The 16,138-nt window shown below is 36.2% G+C and overlaps 1 protein-coding gene across 5 annotated transcripts in view; it reads right to left on the minus strand.

The window, feature by feature from the left end:
• The window catches only part of LOC126174866 (uncharacterized), a 382,969-nt gene that overhangs the window by 117,693 nt on the left and 249,138 nt on the right, over window positions 1-16,138 (minus strand). For all 5 annotated transcript variants that reach the window (XM_049921269.1, XM_049921270.1, XM_049921267.1 and 2 more), the window contains one exon: window positions 15,857-15,955. In XM_049921269.1, coding sequence (XP_049777226.1) covers window positions 15,857-15,955 — 99 coding nt within the window. The remainder of the gene's footprint in view (window positions 1-15,856; window positions 15,956-16,138) is intronic.

Below are 16,138 nucleotides of genomic sequence, written 5' to 3' on the forward strand. Positions count from 1 at the left end.
CAACTTAGTTGATACGTTACCCCCCGACCCCGTGATTTTAAAAATTTCCACAGAAATATCAGTGATGCCTACCTATGATCACAGGTCTTCCAAAGCTCAGTTAAACTGACTCCAATACTGGATCCCTGTTTTCTGTACTGAATACTAACTTTTCTTCTTCTATGTCATCCAACTGATTCTCCCCTTGTAGAAGACTTCATTGTACTCTTTCCACTAACCTGCTATCTCCTCTGAGATTTAACAGTGTAATTCCTCTTCATTCTTGTTGCTGATACTTTTGTTACAATCTCACTGAAGGTTGGTTTGACTTTTCTATATGCTGAATCAGACCTTCCAATGACCATTTCTTTTTCATTTTTTCTTCACATTTTTTTCCTGTAGCCATTTCACATTGACTTTCCTGCTTTCATATTTATTTCATACATAGTTTTAAATGAGTACATTCATTGTCAAACCACTGCCTGCACTGTAAGGTACAATATTAATAAAAATATAAAATTTTAAAATACACAGTTTTCAAGCATTTTGAATGCATAGATCACAGTAATCAAAGACATCAGTTGTGACATACCTGCATTTTAATATTTGACAGTAACATGATTCCAATGGGACATTTGAAACACTTGTTTGCACACCAAACCATCATAACAAATGTGGTAGGGAGAACTTGACCGGCATTATCAGTTGTTCAGGTACATATTTACGTTCTCAAATAAACTTTACATTTTCAAATAACCTTTTAAAGCTTTTCCAATTTTCATCAAATAGGGTTGTGACATTATACCTTAAATTCTAAATTAAAAATAAAAACTGTATGCAATATGTTACACTGTATCATAGGTGCTGCTACATTTAAAATTTCTTTTTGTGTATAATACATACCTGATTAAAATAATAGAACTGTATTCATAATTTTAAAATATATTTGTTATTTTAATAATGTCTGAGGCTGTTATTAATAAAGTATGAAACTATTTTATTTTAACCTTTCAATATTTGGAATGTTTTAGAGCAATTATGCAGCAATTGGTAGACTGTTAGTATCTTTAACAGTGCCTCAGCCGTTATCAAGATATTTTAAAGTTATGAATACAGTTTTACTACTTTAAACAATTATGTATTGCACCACTGTTTGTTAAATTTAGAATAAGTTAAAAGTCATTGAAACAGTAACTGTAAAATACACAAATCCAGTGGTAATGCAATGTAATTTTACAGATACAATTTTTAATTTTCATTTTGGATTTAAGATGTAATGTCACAACCACATCTGATGATCATTGGAATAGGTTTACAAGGAAGATTTGTAAAGTTTACTGGCGAATGTAACTATGAAACTGTGAGTTACTATTTCCTGTATGCGGAGGTATATCAGTAATGAGTTATGATGACAGTGTGCATGAATATTTAGTAAACAACTGAGGATGACTGTCAAGGACTCCTAACCACATTTGTTATGTTGATGTGGTTCATGAACAAGTCTTTCAAATGTTCCACTGGACTTATGTTACAATCAAGTATTAAAGATGCAGATATGTCATAACTGAGGTATCACACTACTGAGATCTGTGCATACAGAGAGCTTGAAAACTACGTTTACTTTAACTTTATGTATTTTATATTTTTATTAATACTGAATGTTTTGATGCAGGCAATGGTCTGAGAATGAACACTCTTGTTTGAAACTAGGCAAAGATTATATATAACTATGATTGAAAATATTTCTTCTGTTATCCAAACTTTCTACCCAGTTCCCTCCATTGTACCTTTTATATTTGTTTGTTCCATTATGGTTGCTCTTTTCAGACATGTCCATTCCTCTTCAACTGACCTGCCTATTGTGGTATTCATTATTACAGTATCAACTGTTTTAGATAACTTCAAAAGCCATAATCATTACTCAGTAATGCAGTGCCATGCTTCTTTCAACACTGATTCTTCTGAACAATTTTCTTGTACTACGGTCTATTCTTCATCATTATTAAACTGTGATCTGACTTTAAATCAATGGAATCAATTGCACAATTAATGAGTGCTGTGACAGACTAGGTGCTACATTTATAAACTCAAATAAGTTTTTGGGCAAGGAATGTCTAGCGAAGGATGGACAGCATCTAAAGAGTAGTCTCTTTAGATGACCTTCAGCAAAATGTTTATGGATGTTTGTAAAATCATTAAAACTAAGGGAAACTAATACTTACTGGAGGGGATGTAAAAGAAAAATGCCTGTTAGCTGAAAAGCAAACTGCTACAGAGTGTCTATGACAATGTATGCTTAATACCATTAAAACAAGCAAAAATCCTTAGTTGATGCACTGGAATATCAATAGCTTAAATTCTAAATCCTCCAGCAGCCTACGATACAAACTTTATGAGTTACAAATTCTTCTCTCAGAATGTAAAAAACTAAAAATTATTTATTTAAATGAACACTGGTTTAGCTCTAACACGATAAATATTTTAAATAAAATTGAAAATTTCGATGCTGCAAGTAGCTATTGCAGGGAGGAAAAAATCTCGCGGAGTTTGCTGCATACTCCTGGACTCTTCTATAAGCTATGAAGTGAAAACAGATTTTAATGATTTAAATGAAGATTGTGTATTCAAAAGCTGTTGTGGAGAGCTTAAAGAGCTTAATATGTTAATCGTTTCAATTTACAGAATTCCAGAAAGGGCTTTAGTCACATCATTCCTCTCTAAATTCCAGTGCTTGCAAGATAAACTAAAGAAAGAAGAGAAGAAAAAACTGTAATAGCAGCAAATTTTAATATAAACACTGCAAATGACAATAAAGTATCAACAAAATTTATTGATTCAGTTAAAAAGTCTCGTTTTATACTTAATTTTTCGGAGTTCACCAGAGGAAATATTCACTCAGCAACATGCATTGACAACATCGTAACAAATTACTACTTTGATAATGAACATAAATTCTGTCTAGACTTAGTACTTTCTGATCACTCAGCATTGTCTGTCTCTCTGCTAAAAACCGATAAACATAATATAAGAAAAACTTATATCAAAAAAAGTTTCAGTAAAACAAATATTGAAATTTTCTATGAGAAACTAAGTAAAGTTAAGTGGTGTTTCGGGAATGATGATTCAACACATGAAAACTTTAGTACATTCTTAAACAATATTCTTGAAGCATTTAATGAAACAAGGGCAGTATGGTCTGTAGTTAAGTCTGAGTTAGGTGTCTGAAATCACAAACAAAACATTACAGAAATCAAAATTAAGGAAAAATTGGTTGTAAATCCAGCACAAATATCTGAGTGCTTCAATGAGTACTTCATAAACGTAGCAAAATCTGATTTAGACATAGCAACTTATGAGCAGAAAGTAAATAGTTTTGGGTTAAAAGGCAATACCAGTGAATGTCTTAAAAAATTCAACAAAGTCTCTGCAAAATTTGTTGAAAATATCATACTCTCCTTAAAAGACAAAAACTCTGCTGGCTGGGATGGGATACCCACCAAAGTAATTAAAAAAAGTTTACAACATAATAGCTCATCCTCACTCTCTCCTAATAAGCAAATTCTTTGAGGAAGGTTACTTCTTTGATATCTTGAAATACGCGGAAGTAAAACCATTGTTTAAAAAAGGTCCAAAAGGTGATTTATTTTTATTTTTTATTTACACACCAAGTTCCGTAGGACCAAATTGAGGTGCAAATCTCCAAGGTCATGGAATGTGTCATTACATGAAATTACAACATAAAAGTAACAACAGATAAAAATAAATGTTTATGAACCCGAAAAAAAAATCAGTCCATAAGTTTAAGTAAACGCAATCAACAGTACAATAAGAATAAGCTTAATTTTTCAAGGAACTCCTCGGCACAATAGGAGGAGTGACCCATGAGGAAGCTCTACAGTTTTGATTTGAAAGTGAGTGGATTACTGCTAAGATTTCTGAATTCGAGTGGTAGTTTACTGAAAATGGATGCAGCAGTATACTGCACACCTTTTTGCACAGGAATTAAAGAAGTCCAATCCAAATGCAGGTTTGATTTCTGCCGAGTATTAACCGAGTGAAAGCTCTTTATTCTTGGGAATAAGCTAATATTGTTAACACGAAATGACGTAATAAATATATATATATTGAGAATCTAATGTCAAAATATCCAGACTAGTGAACAGGGGTCGACAAGAGGTTCGTGAACTTACACCACTTATTGCCCGAACCGCCCATTTACGAGCCAAAAATATCTTTTTAGAATATAATACCATACGACATAAGCAAATGAAAATAAGCAAAGTAGACTAATTTTCGTGTCAAACGATCACTCACTTCTTATACCGTTTGAATAGTAAAAATGGCAGTATTAAGTCTTTGAACAAGATCCTGAACGTGGGCTTTTCATGACAGCTTATTATCTATCTGAACACCTAGAAATTTGAACTGTTCAGTTTCACTAATCATATGCCCATTCTGTGAAATTAAAATTTCAGGTTTTGTTGAATTGTGTGTTAGAAACTGTAAAAACTGAGTCTTACTGTGATTTAACGTTAGTTTACTTTCAACAAGCCATGAACTTAGGTCATGTATTGCACTGTTTGAAACCAAGCCAATGTTGCGCACAACATCCTTTACTACCAAGCTAGTGTCATCAGCGAACAGAAATAATTTAAAGGTACCCAGAATACTAGAGGGCGTATCATTTATATAAATAAGGAACAGGAATAGCCCCAACACTGATCCCTGGGGCACCCCCCACTTTACAGTACCCCACTCGGAACCCACATCACAGCGATTCTCAACATTGTGAATAATGACCTTCTGCTGCCTGTTGTTAAAGTATGAGGTGAACCAATTGTGAGCTACTCTCTGTATTCCGTAATGGTCCAACTTCTGGAGCAATATTTTGTAATCAGCACAATCAGATGCCTTAGTTAAATCAAAAAAATATGTGAAGTGTTCGAAACATTTTGTTTAGCCCATACAGTACCTCACAGAGAAAAGAGAATAAAGCATTTTCAGTTGTTAAATGACTTCTAAAGCTGAAGTGTACATTTGATAGCAAATCATGTGATATAAAATGATCAATTATCCTTACATACACAGCCTTTTCAATAACTTGTGCAAACACTGATGGCACACAAATAGGTCTAAAATTATGTACATCATCCCTCTCTCCCTTTTTATAAAGCAGCTTTACTACTGAGTACTTTAATCGCTCAGGAAACTGATCATTCTTAAAGGAAAAATTACAAATATGGCTAAATACAAGGCTAACAAGTGCAGCACAGTACTTTAATATTCTGCTAGACACTCCATCATAACCATGAGAGTCAGTCTTCAGTGATTTAATTATTGACTCACTCTCCCTCTTGTCTGTATCACAGAGGAGTATTTCAGACATCATCTCGGAAAGGCATTTGCCAGGAAATTTATATGATTTCCTGTAGAAACTAAATTTTTATTTAATTCACCAGCAATGCTCAGAAAATGATAGTTAAATACTGTACATATATCTGACTTATCAGTAACAGAAATATTTTTACTACAAAGTGACTTTGTATCATCGACCTTGTACCGCTGACCAGACACTTCCTTCACAACTGACCATATAGATTTAATTTTATCCTGTGAATTAGGTATTCTGTTTGCATACCACATACTCTTTGCCTTCCTAATAACATTTTTAAGCACCTTACAATACTGTTTTTAATGGACTACTGTAGCTTGATTGTGACTACTTCTAACATTTTGATATAATTTCCGCTTTGTTCTACAAGATAACCTTATCCCACTAGTCAGACACCCGAGCTGCCTATTACTGCTAGTACCCAATTTACAACGTTCTAATGGAAAGCAACACTCATAGAGCATGAGAAATGTGTTAAGGTAAGCATTATATTTATCATCTATGTTATCGGCACTATAAACATCCTGCCACTCTTGTTCCTTGACAAGGTTTAAAAAACTCTATTGCTGTCGGATTAACTTTCCTACATAGTTTGTAATTAAATATGACATTGGTTTGAGTACAAAAGTCCTTTAGTGTTAAAATTCATGCATCATTGTCTGAAAGGTCATTCATGCTTTTACTAACAGAATGCCCATCTAGTAATGAAGAATGAATTAAAATATAGTCTATGGCTGTGCTACTGTTCCCCTGCACCCTAGTTGGAAAAAACGAAGTCTGCATCAGATCATATGAATTTAGGAGATCTACCAACACCCTTTTTCTTGCACCACCATATATAAAATTAATACTGAAGTCACCACATATAACTAATTTCTGGTACTTCCTACAAAGTGTCTCTAGCTTGAGCAGACATACTCTAAAGTCGGAGTTGGGGAACCTATAAACAACAATTAGAAGTTCAGTTTCACTAAATTCAGCTGCCACTGCACAACATTCAAGTATCTGTTCAGTGCAGTGTCGTGATACATTTATGGACTCAAATGGAATACTGTTTTTTACATACATAGCCACTCCCCCACCCTGCAAGGAACTCCTTGAGAAACAGCCAGCTATCTGTATCCTAGTAAAGGAAGCCACTGAATTGTCAAATTATTTAAATGGTGCTCAGACATACCAATAATTTCAGAGGCACCATCTATAAGCAGTTCACTAACTTTATCTCTAATACCTGTTATATTTTTATGAAATATGCTAATTCCTTCTCTACTTGGAAACATTACATCCTCGGAATGTGAGCCCTTAGTTAGAGGGACTTCCTTTAAGCAGATATATCTATCAGCTGACTTCAATCTAAAAAAAGGTGCAGCCCTAACACCAACTACTACAGGAATTTTTCCATAAGTGACCCCACCACCACCACCACCACCACCACCCACTACACTCTCACTTATAAGCTTAGCCAGCCTCCCCTTCCCATACCTACTGAGGTGCACGTCATGCCTAGTGAAACCCAATCTAATGATAGACCCAACTGGTATGATGTGATCTATACCCTCTGCCAGCAGCACCCTCCCCAGCCCCATGTTAATGCGCCTAACAGCCACATTAAGGTGAGGCCAATCATGACGCTGAAACAGTTGCATGAAATGCACATTAAGGCCACCAGTTCGAGTAGCTATCTTTACCAGGTCACCACCTACATCATATTCCCTGTCCCTATCAAGACTTTTTTCTGCTCCACCCACTATCACTACCTGATCCTTCTTCGTAAAATTCCTACATAACTCCCCTATGCTGTCAGTCACTTGAACCAACCCTGCACTAGGCTTCACAATGCTGGTGACCAACTTCTTTCTGTTAGACTTTGCAACTAACCTAGGCTTCCTAATTGCTGAGGACTGCTGCATGTTTCCTACATCTACAGCTACACGAGGCTACGCATATACACAAAGTAAAACTGTCTGAATACCTCCTCTTCCTAGATGCCTTCTTGCCAACTACCAGTTCCTATTCCCCCCCATCCTTCACCATCCTCAACCTATCTAGTTCCTTCTTTGCGCATTGTAACTGCACCTGAACGGCACAGATCTTATGCTCCTGCTCCTCTATGAACTTATTTCTACTACAGATTCTGTATTCCCAGGAGAGGATGTCACTAAAATGACCACTGGCTTCCCCACTGCATTTCCCCCAATGACAATACTTTGAACAAATCCCACACCACAACCCACTACTCTCAAAACCTATGACAGAGCCCACACTTCTCACTCATGGTAAAATTTTACAGTTACTGAAAAAAACTATACGTCTATGTTACCAAAATTCAGTTACACCAGTAGAACTATTTATAGAACTAACAATAATGGTCTCCAAATTCTCTGCCTACGAAGAAAGCAACTACTTGTACAGGGTGTATACGTGGACAAGGAAAAAAAATTCCTGGACTTTTCCCGGATCTCCTGGTTGAAGATACATTTCCTCCCGGGTGATAATACTCTTTTGCCATGTTAAGTGACAATATACTTTCCTTCAGAACTGTAAAACTTATCCTTTGGTAGGATATGGTTTTATACATCAGTGTAGAATTTCCCAGCACTTTAGAAAACGATACTTGTGGGGAAAAACACATTTTGGAAAGATCTTTGATATGCAGCAACATGTACGCTGCATATTTTCGTATTACGACAGTATAAATTCAAATTCCACCAACAGGAAAAGTTAATGGTTTAAATTAATATACACAGCGTTGCTACAAGAAAAGCAAAGCTTTCGCACATAATATCTGTCTCGAAGAATAATAAGCTACAAGAGAAGCTAAGCTTTCACTTATAATGTTGATCTGTTTAGCGCATGTTACACTTTTAAGATACATCACACAAATACGCCAGCAAAATTTTTAATACCGACATAAATCTCTGATCTTCTGGGCTCGAAATTATTCTAAATGGCTCGTCATCAAAGTGTTGATTTTTAAAAGAGACCGAACACTCTGTGATTTAAGAAATTCATCGTACATTCTCGCACATAGTTCATTTTGTGTAACAGGAAATTTACTTTGAAAATAACGCTTTCCAAACAACAAATTGCAATATTTTCTCGTGACCTGTTAGAAATAGATTAATTTCAGCATTTGTCAGAGAGCGCCAGATAAGAGGCGTCACCGCAATTGCGCAGCTACAGTGACATAGGAAGCCCATATGTTTGTAGGTGTAAAACATTAAAAGATCTTGTCATAAAAGAAACAAGACATTAGAGGATACTCCAAGAACGTTGGAATTTCGTGAACCATACTAAAACGCATAACTCACCTTACAGTGCACATTCCTATGTCCAGATCCCCAATGACGTAGGATCCTACCAGATATGAAGGTTTTTGAGTGTTATTTTTCGGGACGTAAATTTTCTTGGAGTACCAGTACTGTATTATCTCATGTTTGGTTCTTTATTATGGTATAATGCCATACGTGCTAGAATTGAAAACGTGCACCTGAAATGCAGCGAACAGTTGAAACTAGCCAATAGTGTGGAATAAATTGACTGCCTCAGCAGGAAAGCTTAATAAAAGCCAAATTTATTTATCGAACCGACAAAAATAACTTCATTGTTCTGCAAGGCAAATAATGCTTGACTGTCAGAAAGGTGGAAATAGAATAAAATCTGACACTAGCAACATATTTTAGCCTTCTGTAATTATGTGAAGGTATTTTAATTCACTTGATAGCTCCCAGCCACAGAAATCCATCTTGTTTTCATTTGACATGAGAGCGGTAAGCGAAGAGGAAACAGAAAAATAACTAAATGTAAAAACGGGTCACGTGGAGAAATGGTTCAAATGGCTCTGAGCACTAAGGGACTTAACATCTATGGTCATCAGTCCCCTAGAACTTAGAACTACTTAAACCTAACTAACCTAAGGACAACACACAACACCCAGCCATCACGAGGCAGAGAAAATCCCTGACCCCGCCGGGAATCGAACCCGGGAACCCGGGCGTGGGAAGCGAGAACGCTACCACACGACCACGAGATGCGGGCGGTCACGTGGAGACTCCCCCCCACCCCAAACCACTTTAGCTCATACTGCTCTGCGCATCAGAATGTCAACAATTTTAAAAATAAACAAACAACTTTTCAAAAATAAGTTCATTCTGTAGCCCACATCTTTCTGAAGAGTCTGATACATAAAACATATATCTTCAAGGAAATGTAAGACACTTTATTTAGTATTAAGTGTGCAGTGCAGTGCCACGCATCTTCAAACAACATTGTTATACCACACGTCACTGTATTTCGCTCTGTGGAACTCAAACATGTATATTTTGTGATGGATGCCATCAAACTATTTCAGGACAGTGGAAATTAAAATGTCCTGTAGCACCTCTCCTGCTCCCAGTCAGTCGGTTTGACATCCTGCCCTCGCAATTAATACTGAATAGGATTATTTGTAACCAGAAGAACAAGAACTTTTCAGAAAAACTGGACTCTTTATTGCCTATTAGTTAATAACTTGCTCTTCTATGTGACATAAAATTAAATAGAGGGCAACTAAACCCAATAAAGACAAGAGACAGGCAAGACAGTACATATTTCTTCAATCCTTGGGTCCTAGCGATTTTTCCCTCTAATCTTGCTACAGCTTTACATGACGTGCTTTCCTTTCTGCGAAAGGACTATTACCTTATCAAAGTTCGTCAAACATTTTGCTATATGAAAAATTGAAATGTCGTTGTCCAATACTGTAAAAGCTGTTAATACAAATAGTACCCAAGACTGGTGTGGTTTCTAGATCTGATTATGTCTATTTTGCAACTGTGTGCTGGAGAAAACAAAATAGGCCTTTCTAATATTGCACTAATTATGCGAGACTGTTTTGGCAATAATGATCATTTTTATAATACGTCAGAATATATTTCACGAAGTGCCAATACGAAATACCTATTTGGCCTACTACAAACAAAATGCCTTACGTTAGGAAATAGTTCACATTTCACTACGCTCCAGTTTCTCAAGCACGAGACCAAAAAGTAGTACAACGAAATTTTTGTACAAATTTGGAATCGTCACATTCTTCCATAATGTGTGTGATATTCCCGTTTCTTCTCCTTCCTCGTTCTAATAAACAGTCTTCTCATGACTAATTCTGTAACTATTCCTACCACTGTCAAAATTCATTCTCCGGTTAACTTCACTAACCTTGCCACAATCACCAGTTTAGTTGTCCAATGATTATTCTCCGGTTAGCCGTTATTACGTGTTTGTACGACGCGTTTTCAACGCTGCTCCCAGAATTGAACTTAAGCGGCTGATAGCCGGGGACTACAACTGGCCCTGTCTAGTGTAGCGATCTGACCAAAAAATTTCTGACAAAATTTCACTTTCTTGGATACACCGAGAAGATAATACGTAATCTTCCTTACCTGTTAGTCGTTAGTCTGAATCTACGGATTTCGCTAGTAATTATAACAACACTGAACATTTGCAAACCGAATCAACCACATACACAAGCAGCAGTTGGCATTCACCGGTTCGGCTTTATTCCGCTCAGCTCGTATAGCCCCATCCCGTTTTGTCTGCAGGAAAGTTTATTTCTAGAAGTGACGACGATTCCCCTGGCAGAGACATCACGTACATTATGAACGCATTCAAAAATCCACTTAAAATTCATTCAGTAATCAACTTAGAATGTGTTCAAAGCCCAGCAGGGGTGCGTTTCAAAATCGTATGAATAATCGATAGACCGACGTGCGCTGGATGCTAGGTGCTTTGTGAAACAAGGATTTTTTCCTCAAGAATATGAATTTGCCCCCTCACCCTGAAATTGCCGTACGGTTCAGATACCCTGGTTTGCCCCCACTCCCCAATAGATCCGGGTCTACTGAGCACGCGTGAATGTGGCAGCTTGGGCGCGCTAGTAAAAATTTTCCGGGTACCATGTGGCTGGTTGCTGCTACTGCTGCTTACACAGCCAACAGCCACATTTCTGTAGCCAGAAGTGGGAGAAGGTACTACTCATACGTGACTCAACTGCACGTGTGCATGAGCCCACTCGTAACTGATTAAATGAGTCTAATGTAAACAGTTGTCATGTCACGCTCATCGAAGGCAATTTGTTGTTATGAAGCATTGCATAGTCTTCCGAAAGCTTTTGACACATTTTGCTGTTGGGAGACGCATGTACAAGTACATTTTCTTTGCAATTTAAGTTTTATTTTCGTTTTTTTCTCTCATTCATGTTTTAATGCTGCAGTATTATTCTGCCATAGTGGGATGCAGTAACATCCTTTGTTAGAGTAGCGGTTCTTACCAGTCAAAATTACAAAAATTTGACTGAAAACTAAAACAACGAAAAATTCCCAGGTTTTTCCCGGATCTCCCGGTTGTCCCAGGTCGTATACACCCTGTTGTATTAATACAACTACACCACAGCTAATACCAATACCAACAAAACTTCGCAAAATTATTAGCTAAAACCAAAAAATTCAAACGGCCACTGGAACATTAAACGAAGTTAAAACACTGAATGAAAATTTTAGTGAAATATTTCTCTAGAAACATGAGAAACGTCAGTTGAAAACTAAAGCATGAAATTTACTAGACTTCAATGTACAGAAAACTCTAAAAAACACAGCAAGCAAACATTTCCAAAGGTTTATTAAATCATTATTTCATCACAAACGGCATGAAACACAGCTGAAAACTATTAAATTTAATAACTGTATAACAATGCACAAATAAGTTTGTCAGTACTTAGCTTTATAACCGCTACAGCTGGGAAATTATCGTCCCCTTTCTACACTCCCTGTCATATCAAAAATATTTGAAAAAACTGCTGCCTTACAGATACAAAGCTTCATCACACAGAATTATATCATTTCATATTACCAATTTCGTTTCCAACAAGGCAAAAACACAGTAGATGCGATAAATGAGTTGACTGAAAAGTTATTTTATCACTAGATACAAAAGTTAAGGTCACAGGAATATTCTGTGATCTTACAAAAGCATTTGACTCTGTAAACCATGCCCTGATGATTTTCAAACTCCACAGGTATGGAATAAGGGATATTGCTTTGAAATGGTTTGAATCGTATCTCCTGGAGAGGAAAAAAAGGGTAGTAATGATATCAAATGGAGCAGACTACTTTTCAACATGGATAACTGTGTCACAAGGTGTTCCTCAAGGCTCAATCTTTGGACCTATTTCATTCCTGTTCTATGTAAACGGCTTGCCTCTCAATACAAATACTCATTTAACTTTGTTTGCAGATGATACTTCTGCTCTAATTGAAAATGAAAATTGTGACAATATATCACAGACTGTCATGAATGTGTTAAGTAACTTGAAAACATGGTTCAGTCTAAATGACTTAAGGCTTAACATTTCAAAAACCCACATTATGAGTTCTAAAACCAAACAGTAAAAATCTGAAGAAATATGTATCACTCACAACAATCAAAAAATGGAAGAACCTGACTCGGTCAGATTCCTGGGAATAAAAATAGACAGAACTTTGAGTTGGAATTTTCATATAGAATATATAGCAAATAAATTAAACAGCCTTGCATTTGCAATGGAAATTTTAGTCTGTGCCACTGATATGGCCACCAGGAAAATAGCATACTATAGCTATTTTGAATCTATTATTCAATATGGCATAATTTTTTTTTTTTGGAAAACCTCGGAAACATTACGCAAATTTTAAAGTTGAAAAAAAGAATCATTCGCAACATGTGTTCTGCATAGCCGAAGGCATCATGTCGACCATTGTTTAAAGACCTAAAAATATTAACTGTCCCCTCTTTATACATTTTTGAGGTGGTTCTTTTCCTACGCAGCAGAGCTGATCTATTGAAAAAAAATATCATTTTGAACACTCATACAACACAAGGCATAAAGAAAACTTTATGCTCACCTCACAGCACTTAAAACTGCGTGCTCAGACTCCTCAGTATATGGCCATGAAAATTCACAACACAATAAAAGGGTGTGACATAATGAGTATGAAGATAAATATTTTAAAAAGCAAGTTACATGATCTTCTAATTGAATGATGCTACTATTCTGTGGAAGATTTCATGAAGGACAAAGTGATACTCTGAGCTGGATCCCTAAAATGGAATAAAAATTTATGATAAGTTATAGTAGATGTAAATACTGTAAGTTTGACAAATTTTAAATATATAAATTCTCCACAAAGTATTATTGTAAGGGTGACAAAAGTTCAAATAAGCTAACTGTAACTTTGACATGTCTCCTGTACATCAGACATATGTTCTAAAATCGTTTATGTTACGAGATGAATAAAACACATTTCACTCCTAGATAATCCTTACAAAGCAGTCTGATTTCGGAATTTCTGTCTAACCATGACATAGTCCACCAAGAATCTTCCGACACTCCAGGTCTTTCCCAAGTATCCCTCCTCCTAATGTGAATTTTTAATTTCTACAACTAGCGAAATTTTGTAGCAAAACTGAATTTATCTTTCTCTCCTGTAACTGTTTTCTATTACAGCACATCAATCGCGCATGATTATGTGCATGTATATAAATCTTTCTCTCTCTAGTTGGAGCTGATCTGCTTCTGGCTCTGATGAGAGAAAACACATCATTGAATTTTCACAGTAACTCACAATTTTCACAGTAACTCACCCTGCCCAACCTTTCTATTCATGATTATTCACCTGACCAGAAATGCCAATCTTCTTTCAATTTCACTCCTCTGACCCATACTATCACACTATATCTAGACTGAGCCTTTGCATTTTCTTTCGCACATTTTCTAGCTTCCCTGCCACATTTAGACTTCAGACACTCCACACCCCAATTCATAGAATATTACTCTTTCATTGACTCTTCAATCTTTTTCTCACAATCGCTCCCCCTTGGCATATCCTAATGGAGAATTAATCCAGAAACTTTTGTCAATGGAGAGACCATGACTGTTTTATTACAGGCCACATGTCTTGGGGATACACAATGACAACCAGCACAATAATAGAAAAATTACCTTCATTTAAATTGACTTTATAGCATAGAAAGGAGTGAATGATGCAACTACAAAAATCTTTTATCATTACCCAATGATATTAAAAGCGTGACATACAACAAAATTAAATTTGAAAGTAAGCTGAAAAAGTTCCTTTCTGGAAATTCCTTCATTTACAGGGGAATTATTAAACCATGTGAAATGAAATCATCGTAACTTCTGAATAGTTTACTTTAGGATGTTCAGACTGCATGGTTGGCCACGGAAGATGATGGGATTAGTACGTACTGTATGGTGTGGTTTAGCAATAAAGCCCACTTTAATTTGGATAGGTTCCTCAATAAGCAAAATTGGCACATTTGGGAGACAGAGAATCTGCATTTCATGATCAAGAAGTCTCTTCACCCTCAACAGATGATGGCACATTGACTACCAAACAGTACGTGAAGGTTTTGGAAGATAATTTCATCCCCATTTTCCACAGTGACCCTTATTTCAACAAATGTGGTTCATGCAAGACGGAGCTCAACCCCACTGAAGCAGGAGAGTGTTTGGTGTACTGGAGAAGCACTTGGGGAACCACATTCTAGCTCTGGAGTACCCACAGGCCACTGGCTTCGGCCTGGATTGGCCTCCATATTCTCTGGATCCGAACACCTGCAACTTCATTTTGTGGGGCTATATTAAAGACAAGGTGTATAACAATAGCCCCAAAACCATTGCTGAGCTGAAAACAGCCATTCAGATCATCAACAGCGCTGTTCTGACACTTCAGCGGGTCATGCAGAATTTCGCTATTCGTCTGCACCCCATCATCATCAACGATATCAAAGATGTAATAACATAAATCCGAATATCTGTAGTGATGGTTACATGTTGAATAAAGTGTGCACATGCTGTAGTTTGTAACTTTTTTTTTTCCTTCTCCCCCATATAGTTCAATAATTGTCACCCTGCAGAAACTAGTAGCATATTTAGTACAAAAGCTTTACACACACACTTGTTATCAAAATAAATACTGTATCCTTTTATGTGCTTTCATCTGTAAATAGTCAGCATGCAATCAAATTTAAATATCAATTACGTCAGTATACTGTAAACTACCTCAGTTCAATATCATTATGATATATCATCCAAAGTGACTCCTGGAGCATGTAACTGATAACTAATAACATTAATTTCTTTGGCATTTCTCACTTACAATGGGTCCAACCTATCACATTTGATTCCAGTTAAATCTGTTTTCTCCCTACAGTCATCTTTATTGTTTCTTCTTCTTCTTCGACACATGAGCTTCAAATGACAAACATTTTACCTTAATTTCTATTCCTAAATGTCCAACAGTTATCCGATTCAAAAACTGTACACACTATTTTATTAATTTCAATCATGTCTGTGAAATACACAGGTAAGGGTCTTCACTGTTAATTCAGCCATTTAGTTTTTGTAAAATTAAAAAGCAGATGCCAAAATTAGCTTAAAAAATTGATTACCTTTAGCAATGTTGGCATAGGTAATCCATATTTCTAATGCTTTCCGCCAATGCAGTGGCATTCCACATTTGAACTTAGATCCAATTTCTGCAGGCAAACCTGGAAAAAGGTAACAAATATATACTACACCTGTATCTAGATTGTAAAAAAATTCTACTTACCAAGTTTCAGCACACCCAATACAAAAAGAAATAAAAGGTGACACAATGCTATGGATGCAGGTTTCCTTCACTTGTAATACAGCTTCCATTTATGCAAATTTCCATTTCATCCTTAGATTTA

This window comes from Schistocerca cancellata, chromosome 3, assembly GCF_023864275.1.
Source record: "Schistocerca cancellata isolate TAMUIC-IGC-003103 chromosome 3, iqSchCanc2.1, whole genome shotgun sequence".
Classification (NCBI taxonomy): Eukaryota; Metazoa; Arthropoda; class Insecta; order Orthoptera; family Acrididae; genus Schistocerca; species Schistocerca cancellata.